The sequence below is a fragment of the Scyliorhinus canicula genome, chromosome 10, assembly GCF_902713615.1.
Source record: "Scyliorhinus canicula chromosome 10, sScyCan1.1, whole genome shotgun sequence".
Taxonomy (NCBI): domain Eukaryota; kingdom Metazoa; phylum Chordata; class Chondrichthyes; order Carcharhiniformes; family Scyliorhinidae; genus Scyliorhinus; species Scyliorhinus canicula.
In genome coordinates, this window is record NC_052155.1 from 84,111,840 (window position 1) to 84,127,774 (window position 15,935).

The 15,935-nt window shown below is 43.2% G+C and overlaps 1 protein-coding gene across 3 annotated transcripts in view; it reads left to right on the forward strand.

The window, feature by feature from the left end:
- Positions 1 to 15,935, forward strand: part of LOC119972490 (putative Polycomb group protein ASXL3) — a 411,440-nt gene that overhangs the window by 137,216 nt on the left and 258,289 nt on the right. For all 3 annotated transcript variants that reach the window (XM_038809261.1, XM_038809262.1, XM_038809263.1), the window contains 2 exons: positions 1,867 to 1,975; positions 3,568 to 3,679. In XM_038809261.1, coding sequence (XP_038665189.1) covers positions 1,867 to 1,975; positions 3,568 to 3,679 — 221 coding nt within the window. The remainder of the gene's footprint in view (positions 1 to 1,866; positions 1,976 to 3,567; positions 3,680 to 15,935) is intronic.

The following is a 15,935-nucleotide window of genomic DNA, read 5'->3' on the forward strand; positions in this document are numbered from 1 at the left end:
AGACCAACGATGCCTGTACACCTTGGGCCATTGCCGGCATCTCCCTCTGGTTCCGCCTTCAGCTTGCGTCGACGCTGCTGCCTTCTCTAGCGTCTGGCCGCCTGGGCTGCCACCAGCACAGCGATGGCATCCTTTGTGGGATCGACATCACCAGCCATTCTGTTTTCTGTAAGGAATTGGAGAAGGGGTGAGACTGGCAGTCAGTTCGGGCTTCTACCCGGCACCTTCAAATCCCCCCATGCCTACCTCACCCTTACATGTCCCGCCTTCCCTCAGTGTGCCATCCACTGAGCCAGTAGTGTTGGAAAAGATTGCTCTGCACACTCACCCCCGGCCACAGAGGAGCTCCCAGACCCCAGGCCCCTGCCGGGAACATTATGGAGGCCTTGCTGAGGTGCCGTCCCCTGAACCACACAATCACCCTTCAGGATATCCCCATGCTGAAGCCCAGCTATTGAGTGATTTTTGGCTGTTGCCACTGTGGTGCTGATGCTTCTACAGATCATGCAAAGTGTTCACGCTTCAAGGTTTGATTGAAATGCGATGCAATAATTATCATCCAAGAGATGGTACATGTACCCATAAGAATGTGTGTGTGAATGAGAATGAGGTGTGAAGTGCTCTCGGGCCAATTCCTTATTAGCGATAGCCTTCAGCTGTGCAGCTAAAGGCTGCCACAGTCAAAGGGAGTTAAAGTGACCATCAGCATATAACCATGAATAGGGCTCAGTCCTGGAAGTGTTTTGTACGATAGACAGGCAGCATCTGTAGTTGCCACTGATATGGGTATCCACAATATTTAAAGATGGCTTGAAGGCTGATAAGCCTCTCATTCCCTCACCCTCACCCCCAATCTGGTACGCATCAGCCCCTGACCAAGCCCAAACCCCAGGGTTCCCCTTCTCCACCCCAAACACTGGGACAGCAACTCCAGTGCCCTACTCAGATCCCCTCAGCAGCCATCTCCCGTATGATTTCTGGCTGGGAGGCTGTTACATTTGACTTCAGTCTTGCTAATGAGATGGAAATTGGTGCTAATTGGGGTTGCTGATATGCTTGCCATATTTGGACGAGATCCAGAACTTGCCATCGGGAGCGGGCCTGTTAGATAGCAAACTGATCCGCGCTTGCTGCTGATCTCAATTTTGGCCATTTCCGCTATTTAATTGGCACTCCCAGATCCAAACTGGGCGCAACACAGTGGTTAAATGGCACCCCATATTTTTTCCATGATTTCAAATATTCACATTTTATCTCCTAGTTAAACTGAAGTAATAAGAAGTATTTGTGATTTTGTAATTTAAATAGCAATGCTTTGTATGAAATGTGCTGTGCACACGACAGACTGGGATGAATACAAAACCAAAAAAGTTTACACATTATGTAAACGAGTTATGTAGGCAGCATCAGGCTGTGCTACTTCTAAGAGGAAAAGAGAAAGCAAAGAATGTATGTTTGCAGTGTCTCCCAACCCCCCACTTCCAGGTCATTCTAATGCATTTTCCTTTATTTCATTGAATACTGATACTCTTGAGCTTTACCCTTCTTTGATCATTCTGGCATTTTAGAACACAAGGTCGGTTTCTTGGATTTCTGCTGTGTGTGTTAACATGAACATTTTGTTTTGTCTTTAGTCTTCAATGACTGGGTATATTTTAGATTGACAACTTGGATTGTGATTTCATTTGGTTTTACTTTCCTTTTGGTTGATTTCACAAATGGCCAAGATTAAAATTTGCTCTTCAAGTCTGCTATTGTAATGTTAATGCTGGTCAAGGTTGGAGGCATTTGCACAAAGTCCAAGTGGAAAGTGAATATTGTGTGAGAAACATTCCCACATTTATTTATGCATCTCTCTCAAATCAGTGGAACCTCTCCTCTGGCTTGTCTTAATGCCATGCTACATACCAATGCTCGTGTGGAAGATGGAGCTTTCTGTCGAATTCCAGGAAAGATGGGTCTTTATGCTCTTAAAGTAAGTGTTATCGTTGTTACATTTCTAATGTTTTAATATTACTAGGAACCAGGAAATATGTTGGCTTATGTGTCTTTCTATAAAAAAATGGTTAAAACTCACGTATCAATGTTTCACTGGAGACAAAAGAACATATTGATTTTAGTTTTGATACCAGCAAAGACAATTACATCATACGTTGGTGGAGACTTTATTCCTTTCACTCTGAGGTGATTTTTAAAGCTGCTATATCCAGCATGTTGTTGGTATGTCTTCAAAATCAACTATGATTACGATTGCTTAATGTTTTTGGTTGACAATTAATTAGCCCTAAATTCTTTCATTACATTTGAAGATACGATTTTCTGAACTTTACATATTCACTCTTGAGGTCAGCCCGATTGGGGATGTTCTCACTATAGCACGCAATTGTGTATCAATTAAGCAATCATACTGGTGGCAGCAGAAATAGTGAACTTTTGAGCCCAGTCAGTCATTTTCAGAAGAAAGACTTGCATTTACTTAATGCAACTTCTCTCAGATGCATATCAAAATACTTCCAATCCAGTATATTGCTTTGAAGTTCAGTGACTGTTGTTATACAGGCAAACGCAATAGGCATATTCTGCAGAACAATAAGAAAAAGGAATAGTTAATCTGTTCCTAGTGATTGGTCAGTACACCAGGAGATCTCTCTGCTCTTAGAGATTTATAATATCCAGCTAAACAGAAAGGCAGATTTGAGAATCGCAACAGAAGTGCAGTGACTCTAATAATGACGCACTCATGAACAACAACTTGCACAGCCTTTTTAACATTGTAAATGTCCCAAGGCATGCCAGTTAGAAAAAAAATGTACTAAACCAGAGTGTCAACATAATTTATGTGCTCAAGTCCTCGCTTGCGGCTTGAACTGCATTGATTCAGAAGCAAGAATGCTACCAATTGAAGCAAACTGGCATTGTACCGCAATTGGCTAGAAATGCAAAAGAACGGCTTAAACAGTGAATAAACCAAATACTGATTTCCCTGTGTGTCTGAAACTGAGGATGGTGGCCCAAATAGCAGCACTCTCCCTGTACCCCTCTAAATTCTCCAGTTACCACAGTCAAAATAATTACTCTGACAAATAATACACATACTAAAGCTGTTTCACTGTTGAAAATGAATTTTTGGATTTAAAATATTTATTATCAAATGTAATAACTTTTATCTAAAACATGGAATGGATTGTTATTTGTATAACCATTGAAATAGTTCAGATTCAGGAAATATGCAGCCTCATAAATACTGAAAGATTCACATTTCTCTTCTGCTGTCTGGACATTGATGTCACCGGCTGGAATTAAAGCTAAAAGTTATAGTTGTGAGTAAAAATGAGTAAACTTATAGTATCACAGTTCAGTGTATTCCTCAATATACAAGAGATATATGTCAAAAATAACCCACATGTTTTGTATGCAGAGCAAGTCTCGACAAGATGTACATCAAGGTTTAAGGTTGACAAGCTGCCTACCGTTCAAATGGAACATGATTGTTGCACTATTTTACATTAAAATGCTCTTGTAGAAAAGATATGTAACCACTAACTTAGCTGGTTTTGTTATCCACAGAAAGATGAATTGGTAATGTCGACAGAAGGGGTCATTGATTTGGAGGGCGAATCAGATTTAGACAGCTGTGAAATGGCTGAGACAAACAACAGTAATGGAGAGGAAAATGGAGGTATGTGGAGTTTTCAGTAATTTTAAATAAGATGCTGTGGTAGTTTGCAAATTGAGATGGTAGGCGTTTGACATTTGTTAGATTCAGTTTAGAAACAATGAATAACTCATAGCAGCTTTATGTAGCATTTGCACCATGCTGTTAAATACTCCTGTGGACTGCACCTAGCAACATGTTCTGTGAGTGAACGGTAAATGTGTTTTGTGCCATTTAGTAGATTTGCCATTGCAGGCAGTAAGCACTCTGTTCCATGGATTTCAGAATTACAAAATGAATGTTTTATTTTGATCGTTCTTTTGCTGCTCTAAATTTTGCAAAATAGTTTTTACATAATTTATATGATAGTACCATTTTACAATGTCTTCACATTTACACAGGGTGTGGTGGGTTTTATTATATTCATCTGGAGCTTTTTTCAATGATTTGCTGAGCTTACAGGACTAATAAAGAAAGCTGTGGGGTTTATTGATTGATTGATTGAACTATAAGAGCTGTGATAGTTTTTCTTTCAATTGCAACTTTCATTTACAGTATACAGCACTTTTAATCTAAAATATATCCCAAGGCACTTCACAAATGGATGAAAAGAAAACAGATGCCAGATTGAAGAGAGGGATGAGGAGGGGTGATTGAAGGCTTGGTGAAAGAGAAGGATTTTAAAAGTGTAACATCGGAACATAAGACTCAAGAGCAGGAATAAGCTATTCAGTCCTTCAAGCGCTCTGTACCATTTAATAGAATCATGGCTGATTTGGTAGCGGTCTTAACTGCACTTTGCTGTCTGTCACCCAAAACAAACCCTGGACTCCCTTATCCATCAAAGATCTATTTAACTCCACCTTGAATGTATTCAATGACCCAGCATTCATTGTTTTCTGAGAAAGAGAATTCCACATACTAACAATCCAATGAAAGAAAAGAAATTCTCCTTATTTCCGTCTTGAAACCTGCCTGTATTCTTAAACTATGTCCCTCAGTTCTAGATTCCCCGATCTTCTATGTTTCAATAAGATCGCCTTTCATTCTAATAAACTCCAATGGGTCCAGGCTCAAGTTGTTCAATCTTTCATCTTAAGGTAAAACTTTCATCCCAGGAATAAGTCAAATGACCCTTCTCTTAGCAGCTTCTAATGCAATTGTATCTTTTTTCTAATGAGGCGACCAAAATAGTGCACAGTATTCCAGATGTGGTCTCACCAAGGCCCCATATAGCTGCATTAAAACATCCCTACTTTTATATTCCATTTCCCTTGCAATAAACACCAACAGTCCATTTGCTGTCTAAATCTGTACCTACCTTGTGATTCATGGACCAGATATCCAGACAAATCTCTAGGTACCACTGGATTTTACAGTCTCACTTCATTTAAAAAGTATACTGCTTTCTTATTCTTCCTGAAGTATAGAAAAACAGTATACCATGGAGATTGTGATGATGTACTCTCCCAGTATACCATATGGAGGCGATGGTGAAGAAGCAAAGGATCAAAAAACAGAGAGCAGACCTCAATCCACCTTCAAGCTGCCCATTTCAGGTTTAATTGAAATGGGTCGAGCAGACAACCAATTTAATCTTACGTGGTGGGTTGGTCAGTAAAATATTTTAATAAGTTGTTTGCCTTCATTTTGACTAATGCTTTATTTTTAACCTCTGCAAGCCAGGTTTCCCAGGACTCGAGAAACCTGGCAGATCAAGGAGGGAAGAAGGGAAATATCCATGAGGCAAGTGCTTCCTCTGCCAGCCCAGCAAACCTACTTTTAAAAACACAGCAATGTTTCATTCTCCAACCAACAGCCCCTTCCCCACGCCCACCCCTGGCCCCCGACTGAAGATGGCTGGCCCCCAATCCCCACAATGTCCAATTGGTCCACCCCGCCTCCGCCACAATGTTAGACATACCTGCCACCCACTCCTTAGGTGTTCTTGAGTCTTACAGACAGGCTGGCAGCCTGTCATTTTGACTGGATGTCAGGTGGGAAACCCTTTGAAATAATTGAAAACAGGCCGATTTTACATTTAGCAGAACATGTGGGAAACCCTTGCTTCCCAGTTTCCCATCGATAGATCCTCTCCTAATCTCTTCGTCTCTCTGGGTTATCAGGTTTTACTGGCAGGAAGTATCAGGGATGATCCTGCTACTAATCAGCACAAGCAACTGCAGATCCAGTAGTCTCACCCCCATTCCATGTAAAATAAATGATTTGTTTCTCAGGCGTAAACTAGAGTATTAAAGTAATAATAGCATAACATGGATTCAGAAGTAGAAGATCATACTTTGTTAGACTCCTCAGCTTCTTTGAGGAAATAACATGTCAAGTGGATGGTGGGAAGCCTTATGACATAATGTAAAAGGCTTTTGATAAAATCCATTGTGAAAATCTGTGTTTAGCTGAGCAGAGCTTGAACTATTCTGCACCTTCCAATGGAGACATCCCACTGTTGTTCCTGCCTAAATTCCTACATCATGAAAGTGTATTATTGTGGCTCGAAGCCGTCGGGATTTAGACTGGAAATTGAGAACGAAAATAAATTGTCAAAGGGTGAATGACAATGAATATTAAATGAGTTATGTCAGTTTGATAAAATACTGATGGAATCTTCTCCACTTATTTCCTGCCAGAATGGTGGAATCAATTTAGTATTGGGAACCCAACTAACAGCCTGCCTTGTGGCTGCCTTTTCCCACAGCAATGCAATGATCATCCCGCTTCCCCAATCAATTAGGGAGGGTAGGTGGGATGTCTTGCCAAACCTACAGTGAAGGATCTCTATTGTAAGAGACTCTGGCAGGACTCACAACAGCAACGATGAGAGAAAGGATTTCCAGTGCAAGGGAGGAAATAGCTGCAGCATGGATGGAATATGTGGAAAGCCTGCTTTCCCATCCTCCCAGTTCACAAACTCATCCCTGGAGTTGATGATTAATGCAGTAAAAGCACGATGTGCAGTTCTCATTCCTAAGGACAGCAGGAGGAGATCAGCCAACCTCAGCAAGCAGACGGGCTTCATGTTGTAGGAGGTGTCAGTGGTTGGCGTATGATGCCAGACCTGGATCCAGTGCCGGAAAAGGTTTAATGATCTCATGATGTCCAGAAAGGTGAGTGTCCTACACGTCTCAGCTGACAGCCATCACTCCATTACCTCCCCAATATTCTCCTGCACAGCACTCCTCTGACTGGCACACCTTGCTGTCAGACGCATTCCATTCACTCCAGCCTCCTCCTCAAATCTCCATCTCAGCAGACAACATTCACTCTCAATTTTTGCCGTCTCACTCGCATCTCTCACAGTTACCCTCCTCAAATGTTCAAACTCAGCGATCTCCTTGTTAACTCCTTGCGCTTTCTGCCTTTTCTCAGTGCAGAAGAAGAGAGGCCATAACTCTTTGGAAAAATAGAGAACTAGGTGTGAATCTGCAGCCATGACCATCCCCACCTCAAAGGAGGAGACAGCTCGGGAAATTGACAGAGTGGCAGCAATAAAGGCCATTACCGATGGAGAGGTGGGATTAGCCAAAGATCGAGTGACAGCATTACATATCAGACTGCTACTTGGCACTTAAATGTCACCAATACATTAAATATCATGACCTGCATGGTGCTGACTTGGAATCCTATTTAATTAAATGATGTCATTTATCTTCCCACAGGTGCATTGACGATATTTACAGAGGAGATGGGACAGGAGCCCGAGGATTCCTCAGAGGGGAACCAGCAATGCACTGTCACATAAATCTTATGCAACCTCCACCAGTGCAGATACACACACCTTGGTGGGACCAGCCTCTTAGATAGGCGGGATGGGTCATGGTGAGGTGCTTATGACATGTGAGCAGGTGAGTCTAGAACAAGAGAGCAGGATCTCTGTTGGAGGTGCAGAACAGTTCAAACTCTGCTCAGCTAGTTGCAGATTTTGGAGTGGGGCATCATCCATTAAACAGGTTCTTCTGGAGAAGCAACAGAAATTTGTGTGCGCCTGTTGAATTGCCAGAGGCAGTGAACACCCTTGCACAGAAAATGGAGGAATCCATCTTTAACATTAGTACCATGGTGCTGATCATAATCTGCATTGGAAGAACAGCCAACCTCATGGAGAATTGGATGTGACAAATCACCGAGCACATGCTGGCCCACACCAATGGCCTGCACACTCTGATTGTAAGTTTGAAAACCATCAATCAAAGCTTTCCCTTGGTGGCTGAATGCCACCCTTACATGCAGTCAAACCCTCTCCCACTCATGGTTAGCAGTGAAGTGCAGCTGGGCTCTGAGAAGGAAGATGGAGAAAGGGCTAATGGAACCTTTCTGAAGCTGGCCAATTCATGGCCTTAGTCCTTCATCCACCAGTAGAGTCACATACTCTGTGTCCTGTATTGTTGACTGTACATTTCTCTGCACAGATGCAGATGGGACAATCTTTGGTGAAGCGCTAACAGCTCCAGGCATCTCCTGTTAGAGCAGGGAAACAGGTTGCATGCCTCTAGTGCTGCTGAAGGCACAGGATTGGACCAGGTAGAAGTAATAATAGGTGTACAAGGGAAAACTCTTGACTGCACAAAGTAAATCACTTGAATGATTATTATATTGCTAGTTTTCCATTTGTTAATGTGGCACATAAAATGCTATTACACAAAATTAGATCTGTGGGATTAGAAGTAAAATATTAGAATGGTTTAAGGATTGGTTTATAGATAGAAAACAAAAGGAGCGATTCAGCTGAACAGGATCAGAGTCCCATAGTGAGGGCGTTTAGCCATGTATTTCTGATTATCACAATGCCGAGGTATACATGGCTATAAAACGCCGTTCCCATTAAATAAGGGGCCTCAGCGGGAAATGTCTGGCTGAGGCTGCACACCGCCCTGTTTTGAACACTGCGGAGCTCTGCTCGTTAGACCTCCTCAGTATAGCAAAAGATCGGACTCCATTTTTAAATGGAGTACCGATCTCCAAGGTCTCCGAAGTACCCCTGCCCCCCAGCACCTGCACAGGGCACCCTCGGCCCGATCGCCAGCACACACAAAATGCCAGCTAGACACCTTGGCAATGCCAACCTTGCATTGTGGCAGTGCCCCTGCCAGCTGGCAGTGCCAGGCTGTCACCCAGGTGGCACTGCCAGGGTGCCCGGATGGCACCAGCAGTGCCAGGGTACTACCCTGCCTGAAGGGCATGCACCTGGGGGCCTCCGATCGCCTGTGAGACCCCCATGAGCGCTGTCCTATTTGGTCCCCGATTGTGGAGACCAGTACTGAACAGCGCTTGTCTGAGGTCTCCAGGGCGAAGGGGATAGATCCCAACGCCTCGGGTATCTCAGGAATCTACACATAGCTGTCCCTCTAAAATGTAGACTTGCTAAAAAGTGATCCCGCCCACAAGGGCGTTATTTCCATTACAATGTCTTGCAAGATTGCGTTAGATCTTGCGAGGCATTACGAGCCACGGCGAGCTGCTTTTCGAGCGCAGAGTGTCTGTTGGATTGCGTTCAAAGAGTAGGAATCAAGGTAACATTTTTTAGGTTGGGTAGCTAGAATAATAATAATAAGATGGTGGAAACAGAGTCTTTGAATATATTCAAGGCAGAGGTAGAGCAATTCTTGGTAAGTTTGGTAGTAAAGCGTTATTGGGATAGGTGATAATGTGGAATTGAGGTTACAATCTAACGGGCAGCATGGTAGCATTGTGGATAGCACAATTGCTTCACAGCTCCAGGGTCCCAAGTTCGATTCCGACTTGGGTCACTGTCTGTGCGGAGTCTGCACATCCTCCCCGTGTGTGCGTGGGTTTCTTCCGGGTGCTCCGGTTTCCTCCCACAGTCCAAAGATGTGCAGGTTAGGTGGATTGGCCATGATAAATTTCCCTTAGTGTTCAAAAATTGCCCTTGGTGTTGGGTGGGGTTGCTGGGTTGTGGGGATGGGGTGGAGGTGTTGACCTTGGGTAGTGTGCTCTTTCCAGGAGCCGGTGCGGACTCGGTGGGCCGAATGGCCTCCTTCTGCACCGTAAATTCTAGGATAAAAATCAGATTAACCATGATCTTCGTGACGGATCAGGCTCGAAGGGCCGAGTGGCCTATCCCTGCTCCTAATTTGTATGTTTGTGAGTATGTTCCAAAGTCTTGGTATATGAATCACAGAATATTACCTTCAAGAACAGCAAGCAATTCAAAAGGCAAATGTATTGTTAACTTTTGTAACAAGGAGGTCTTACTGCAATTGTACTAGACTTCGGTGAAATTACGTTTATGGTATTGTATGCAGTTTTCATTTCCTTAACCAATGAAGCTCTTACTTGCCTTCGAGGGAGTGCAATGAAGGTTCACTATATATGTTTCTATGTAAGTTTCATTGGACTGTTTCCTGGGTTGTGGGGATTGTTGTTTAAGGATAGACTGAGTAGACTAGGCCTAGATTCCCTGGAGTTTTGAAGAATGATAGGTAATCTAGTTGGAACATATGATGTTCTAAGGGGATTGACAGGCAGGATGATGAGTAATGTTTCCCCTTGCTGTGGAACCTAGAACACAGGGTGACTGCTTCAGAGTATGGAGGTATTACAAACAGGAGTGAGATGGTAGGATAGTTTCCTCCTTTTCCACCTCTCAACTAACTGCAACCAGATGTGTTTTAAAGAAGATGTTTAACCCCTGGAGTGCTGTGTCTCTCAAGAGCAGACATAAGGCGGCTTTCTCGTAAGTTTTAAATCCGGCATTGGATTCATTTCTCAACACCCGAAATGTAATCACAACAGCATCTACTCATTTATTCACCTAACACACACACGGACAAGAAAAGATGATTACAAAAGAGGGAGCATGTACTTAGAGTCCAAAAAGTCACTTTTACTCTTTGTTTTCAAGATGGTAGCTGGAAATGTTGTAGCCCTGATGATTCTCTTTTGCTCCACTGAAAACAATGAAGGTTGGAAGATTCTGGTGATGAATTCACAGTGGCTTATTCCTGGCAACAGTAGATTTCTGGCTTGGTTCTGCAAATCAGTAGAAAAAGGATAGTCCTACTTTCTCTGCATGTTAAGGGATGCTGGGAAGGATTCTTTCTTTTGCTGAGAGAGATCTGTTCCCTCTGAAGTCTCCGTCTCCCAGATTGACTGACACGGGCTGCTGCTCAAAATGTGAGTTATTAAGTTGTTTCTTACCATTAGCTGGTTTCTGTCATGCCACCATAGTATCGCTGTTCCATTTCCCTCCAAATGGTCTCTCATGACATTGACCACAATTGGAGTTTGAATCTCAGACATTTGTGCCTTCTTGTGGTAGAGTGGTTTTCTCACACCTATTTTATGGAATTTCACTCTGCAGCCACTAAGTCTGTATTGCACAGCATCCCATTTTCTATTCTGTTTTTTAAAAGTAAATTCATGAATTTACAAATTCACAAATTCATAGGCATAAATGTGGGCATGAAAAGTCCTTCATTTAGGACTGAGATGTGGAGCGCTCAGTGAATAAGCCCAGTGATACTAAAAGGGATGAAACTGGAAGTAAAAATGTAAATGGTAAACGATGCGGCGGGTTGTCACATGAAGATATGGGTTCAATGACAAGGAAAATTAGTAGAAAAGTTAAGAGGAAATATAACCTAGGAGAGGTTACTGATCGAGGCGTTAAAATTCAAAACAGAGGTATAAAAGCCAACATAAGTGTACTTTACCTGAATGCTTGTAGTATTCGGAATAAGGTAAATGAGTTGATGGTGCAAATCATTATGAATGACTATGGTTTAGTGGCCATTACTGAAACATGATGAAAGGATGGTCAAGACTGGGAGTTAAATATCCAAGGGTATCAAACTATTCGGAAGGACAGAGTGGATGGTAAGGGAGGTGGTGTAGCTCTGATATTTAAGGATGACATCCGGGTAATAGTAAGGGATGACATCGGTGCTATGGAGGATAAGGTTGAATCCATTTGGGTGGAAATCACGAATAGTAAGGCGAAAAAGTCACTGATAGGAGTAGTCTATCGGCCACCAAATAGTAACGTTATGGTGGGGCAGGCAATAAACAAAGAAATAACTGATGCATGTTGAAATGGTACAGCAGTTATTATGGGGGATTTTAATCTACATGTTGATTGGTTTAACCAGGTCGGTCAAGGCAGCCTTGAGGAGGAGTTTATAGAATGTATCCGCGATAGTTTCCTGGAACAGTATGTAATGGAACCTACGAGGGAACAAGCGATCCTAGATCTGGTCCTGTGTAATAAGACAGGATTGATTAATTATCTCATAGTTAGGGATCCTCTCGGAAGAAGTGATCACAATATGGTGGAATTTAAAATACAGGTGGAGGGTGAGAAGGTAAAATCAAACACTAGCGTTTTGTGCTTAAACAAAGGAGATTACAATGGGATGAGAGAAGAGCTAGCTAAGGTAGACTGGGAGCAAAGACTTTATGGTGAAACAGTTGAGGAACAGTGGAGAACCTTCCAAGCGATTTTTAACAGTGCTCAGCAAAGGTTTATACCAACAAAAAGGATGGACGGTAGAAAAAGGGAAATTCACTAGACTCTGGGGTGGTCTCGGCGGATTAGAAATTGGCAAACGTGACACCACTGTTTAAAAAAGGAGGTAGGCAGAAAACAGGTAATTATAGGCCAGTGAGCTTAACTTTGGTAGGAGGGAAGATGCTGGAATCTATCATCAAGGAAGAAATAGCGAGGCATCTAGATGGAAATTGTCCGATTGGGCAGACGCAGCATGGACAGGTGATGCCGAACTAATTCAGTGGAATTTTTTGAGGACATTACCAGTGCGGTAGATAATGGGAAGCCAATGGATGTGGTATATCTGGATTTCCAGGAATCCTTTGACAAGGTGCCACACAAAAGGTTGCTGCATAAGATAAAGATGCATGGCATTAAGGGTAAAGTAGTAGCATGGATAGAGGATTGGTTAATTAATAGAAAGCAAAGAGTGGAAATTAATAGGTGTTTCTCTGGTTGGCAATCAGTAGTTAGTGGTGTCCTTCCGGGATCAGTGTTGGGCCCACAATTGTTCACAATTTACATCGATAATTTGGAGTTGGGGACCAAGTGCAACGTGTCCAAGTTTGCAGACGACACTAAGAAGAGTGGTAAAGCAAAAAGTGCGGAGGATACCGGAAGTCTGCAGAGGGATTTGGATAGGTTAAGTGAATGGGCTAGGTTCTGGCAGATGGAATACAATGTTGACAAATGTGAGGTTATCCATTTTGGTAGGAATAACAGCAAAAGGGATTATTATTTAAATTATAAAATATTAAAACATGCTGCTGTGCAGAGAGACCTGGGTGTGCTAGTGCACGAGTCGCAAAAAGTTGGTTTACAGGTGCAACAGGTGATTAAGAAGGCAAATGGAATTTTGTCCTTCATTGCTAGAGGGATGGAGTTTAAGACTAGGGAGGCTATGCTGCAATTGTATAAGGTGTTAGTGAGGCCACACCTGGAGTATTGAGTTCAGTTTTGGTCTCCTTACCTGAGAAAGGACGTACTGGCGCTGAAGGGTGTGCAGAGGAGATTCACGAGGTTGATCCCAGAGCTGTAGGGTTTCGATTACGAGGAGAGGTTGAGTAGACTGGGACTGTACTCGTTGCAATTTAGAAGGATGAGGGGGGATCTTATAGAAACATATCAAATTATGAAGGGAATAGAAAGGATAGATGCGGGCAGGTTATTTCCACTGTCGGGTGAAAGCAGAACTAGGGGGCATAGCCTCAAAATAAGGGGAAGTAGATTTAGGACTGAGTTTAGGAGGAACTTTTTCACCCAAAGGGTTGTGAATCTATGGAATTCCTTGCCCAGTGAAGCAGTTGTGGCTCCTTCATTAAATGTTTTTAAGATAAAGATAGATAGTTTTTTGAAGAATAAAGGGATTAAGGGTTATAGTGTTCGGGTCGGAAGGTGGAGCTGAGCCCACAAAAGATCAGCCATGATCTCATTGAATGGCGGAGCAGGCTCGAGGGGCCATATGGCCTACTCTGTTCCTAGTTCTTATGTTCTTCATTCAAGGGGTTATGAATCTTTGAAATTCTGAACCCCCCCCCCAAGGGCTGTGGCTCTGTGAATATATTCAAATCAGAGGTTAATAAATATTTGGGTGCTAAAGGAATTAAGAGATATTAGGATAGAGCGGGAAGGTGAAGTTGAGGTAAAACATCAGTCGTGATTTTATTGAATGGTGGTCTAGGCCCGAAGGACCAAATGATCTATACCCATGTCTTATGTTCTTAATGTGTTGACTGCCTTTATGCACTTGGTCATGAGGTACAAAGTGGCATTGGAAGAAGGTTGTCTTTTTGCTCTTTCAGCTTGTGATCCATTCTTGGGTAAGGCAAAAGAAGAGAAAGGAAAAATTAATGTTTTATTATTTATTTAGCACAGCCTTTAAGGAAATACTGCATTACAAATGCTAGCACTGCTGGAGTCAGAATTCCTCTGCAATGTTTGCACCGTATTTAAAAATCTTTATATCTGTTGCTTTAATTATAGAGCAGTTCATTCAGTATAGACATTGGTAAAGGTTGCATGAAGCAGATATTTTGAATGGTTCTGTCAACATTGCTAACTGTAGTGCAGCATATTACGATATTGCTATGCTGACTGAATAATTTAGAAAAGTTCATGCTGTTTGCAGCAGCTTTTTTATTCTGTGATGAATCACCCCTTTCTATCTCTAAATGTCTAAATTATTCAAAAAATGCATCTTTTTTTTTCGTTTGAGTAGATTTCTAATCTGCTCTGACTGGCCCCTTCACAGTTAGTTAATAATAATCACTGACTGCATAATCACAACTGCTCATTGGCCTCACCAGATATATCCTGACTGTAAAGTAGCCTGAGACACAGTGAAGTGGAGACAGAGGGGGAGGATTTTCGCACCCGTTTTGGGTGGATGGGAATGGCATCAGAAACGGAGAATCGAAGGGGAGTTCCCGGCTTTCATGGTGGCAGGATTTCCCTGCTCAATTCCCCCGCCCCCCACTTCGCCAAGATGTGAAGGTTTGGGAACCACCCCATTACGATACATTAACATAGACTTATCATTCACTGTATCATTCCGCCATGTCGGAATTCCTCCCCACCACCCCCGCCAGCGTCGCATCACATCAGTGGAGTTTGGAATGGGTTTTGTGAATGGTCCCTGCCAGCACCGCACAGGCAGGTACAGCCCCCAGGGCAGAGAAGGTTTTGCTCGGCAGTGTCTGGGCATTGCCCCCTGACACAACCAGGAGTAATACTAGAGGGAGAGGACAGTACCAGAGGGCTGTGCTGGGGGGGGGGGGGGGGGGGGGGGGGGGGGGGGGCTTCCATTGAACAGGTCTGGGGGGGAAGTGTCCCTGTATCCGTGGTGGGGGGAATTTCTCCATGTGTGTGGGCGGGGGAGTTCCCCATGTGCGTGGAAGGGGTGGCTCCCTCCGTCCATGGTGGGGGAGGCGGTTGGATTCCCTAGGGGAGGTTCCCCATGTCCATGGGGAGGAATTCCCTGGGAGGAGTTCTCTGTATCAATGGGGAGGTGGAAGATTCCCGGGATGGGGGGTGGTGAGTTGTGCATGGGTTCCCATGTCCCGGGGGGAACCTCTTTCTTATTTTTATTATGTTTAGATCAGCGCACCCGTTAGGTCGATATTGCTAGCGGGGCAGGCTCATTTTTGACTAAGTGTCAAAAAATGTGATTGTCTGAACAACCATGCCCTAGAACAGTGGTCTCCAATCTTTTTAAACACCAGATCACTTTTAGAATCTAAATGCAGCACAGGATCAACTCTTAAAAATTCGACTTCATTAAATCCCTCAAAATGTACGATATGCGTAACACTCACCTATTCTTAGTGTGACACCTATGCTTGCACACTATCTGTGAGTGCTGTAGAGTCTGGGTTGTAGTTTGAGATAGCCAGTCTGATATTGCCCATCAGATGGACTTGAGTTGATGATATTCAAGTGGGAAAAAGCCATCTCACAGTGGTTTGTGAAACCAAAGTAGGCCTTCACCTTGAGTGCACAGGATGTTAGAAGAGGACACTTCTCTCTGCCTACAAGTCCCCAAAGTTTTTGTCCCTTGACCTAGCTTTCAGTTCTATGTCATGGTGATGATTTCCACGTCAAGCCCACTGCATTGCTCAAACACCTGCTGAAATTGTGTTGTCAGTTCTCCAATGTCCACTTGAAGAAAAGGATTTGAGACAAACACAATGATATGTTCCATCCTGTCTAATTTCTGAAATTATCTGTTGAATTCCTTTTCCAATTTGTTCAGGTGGTTGC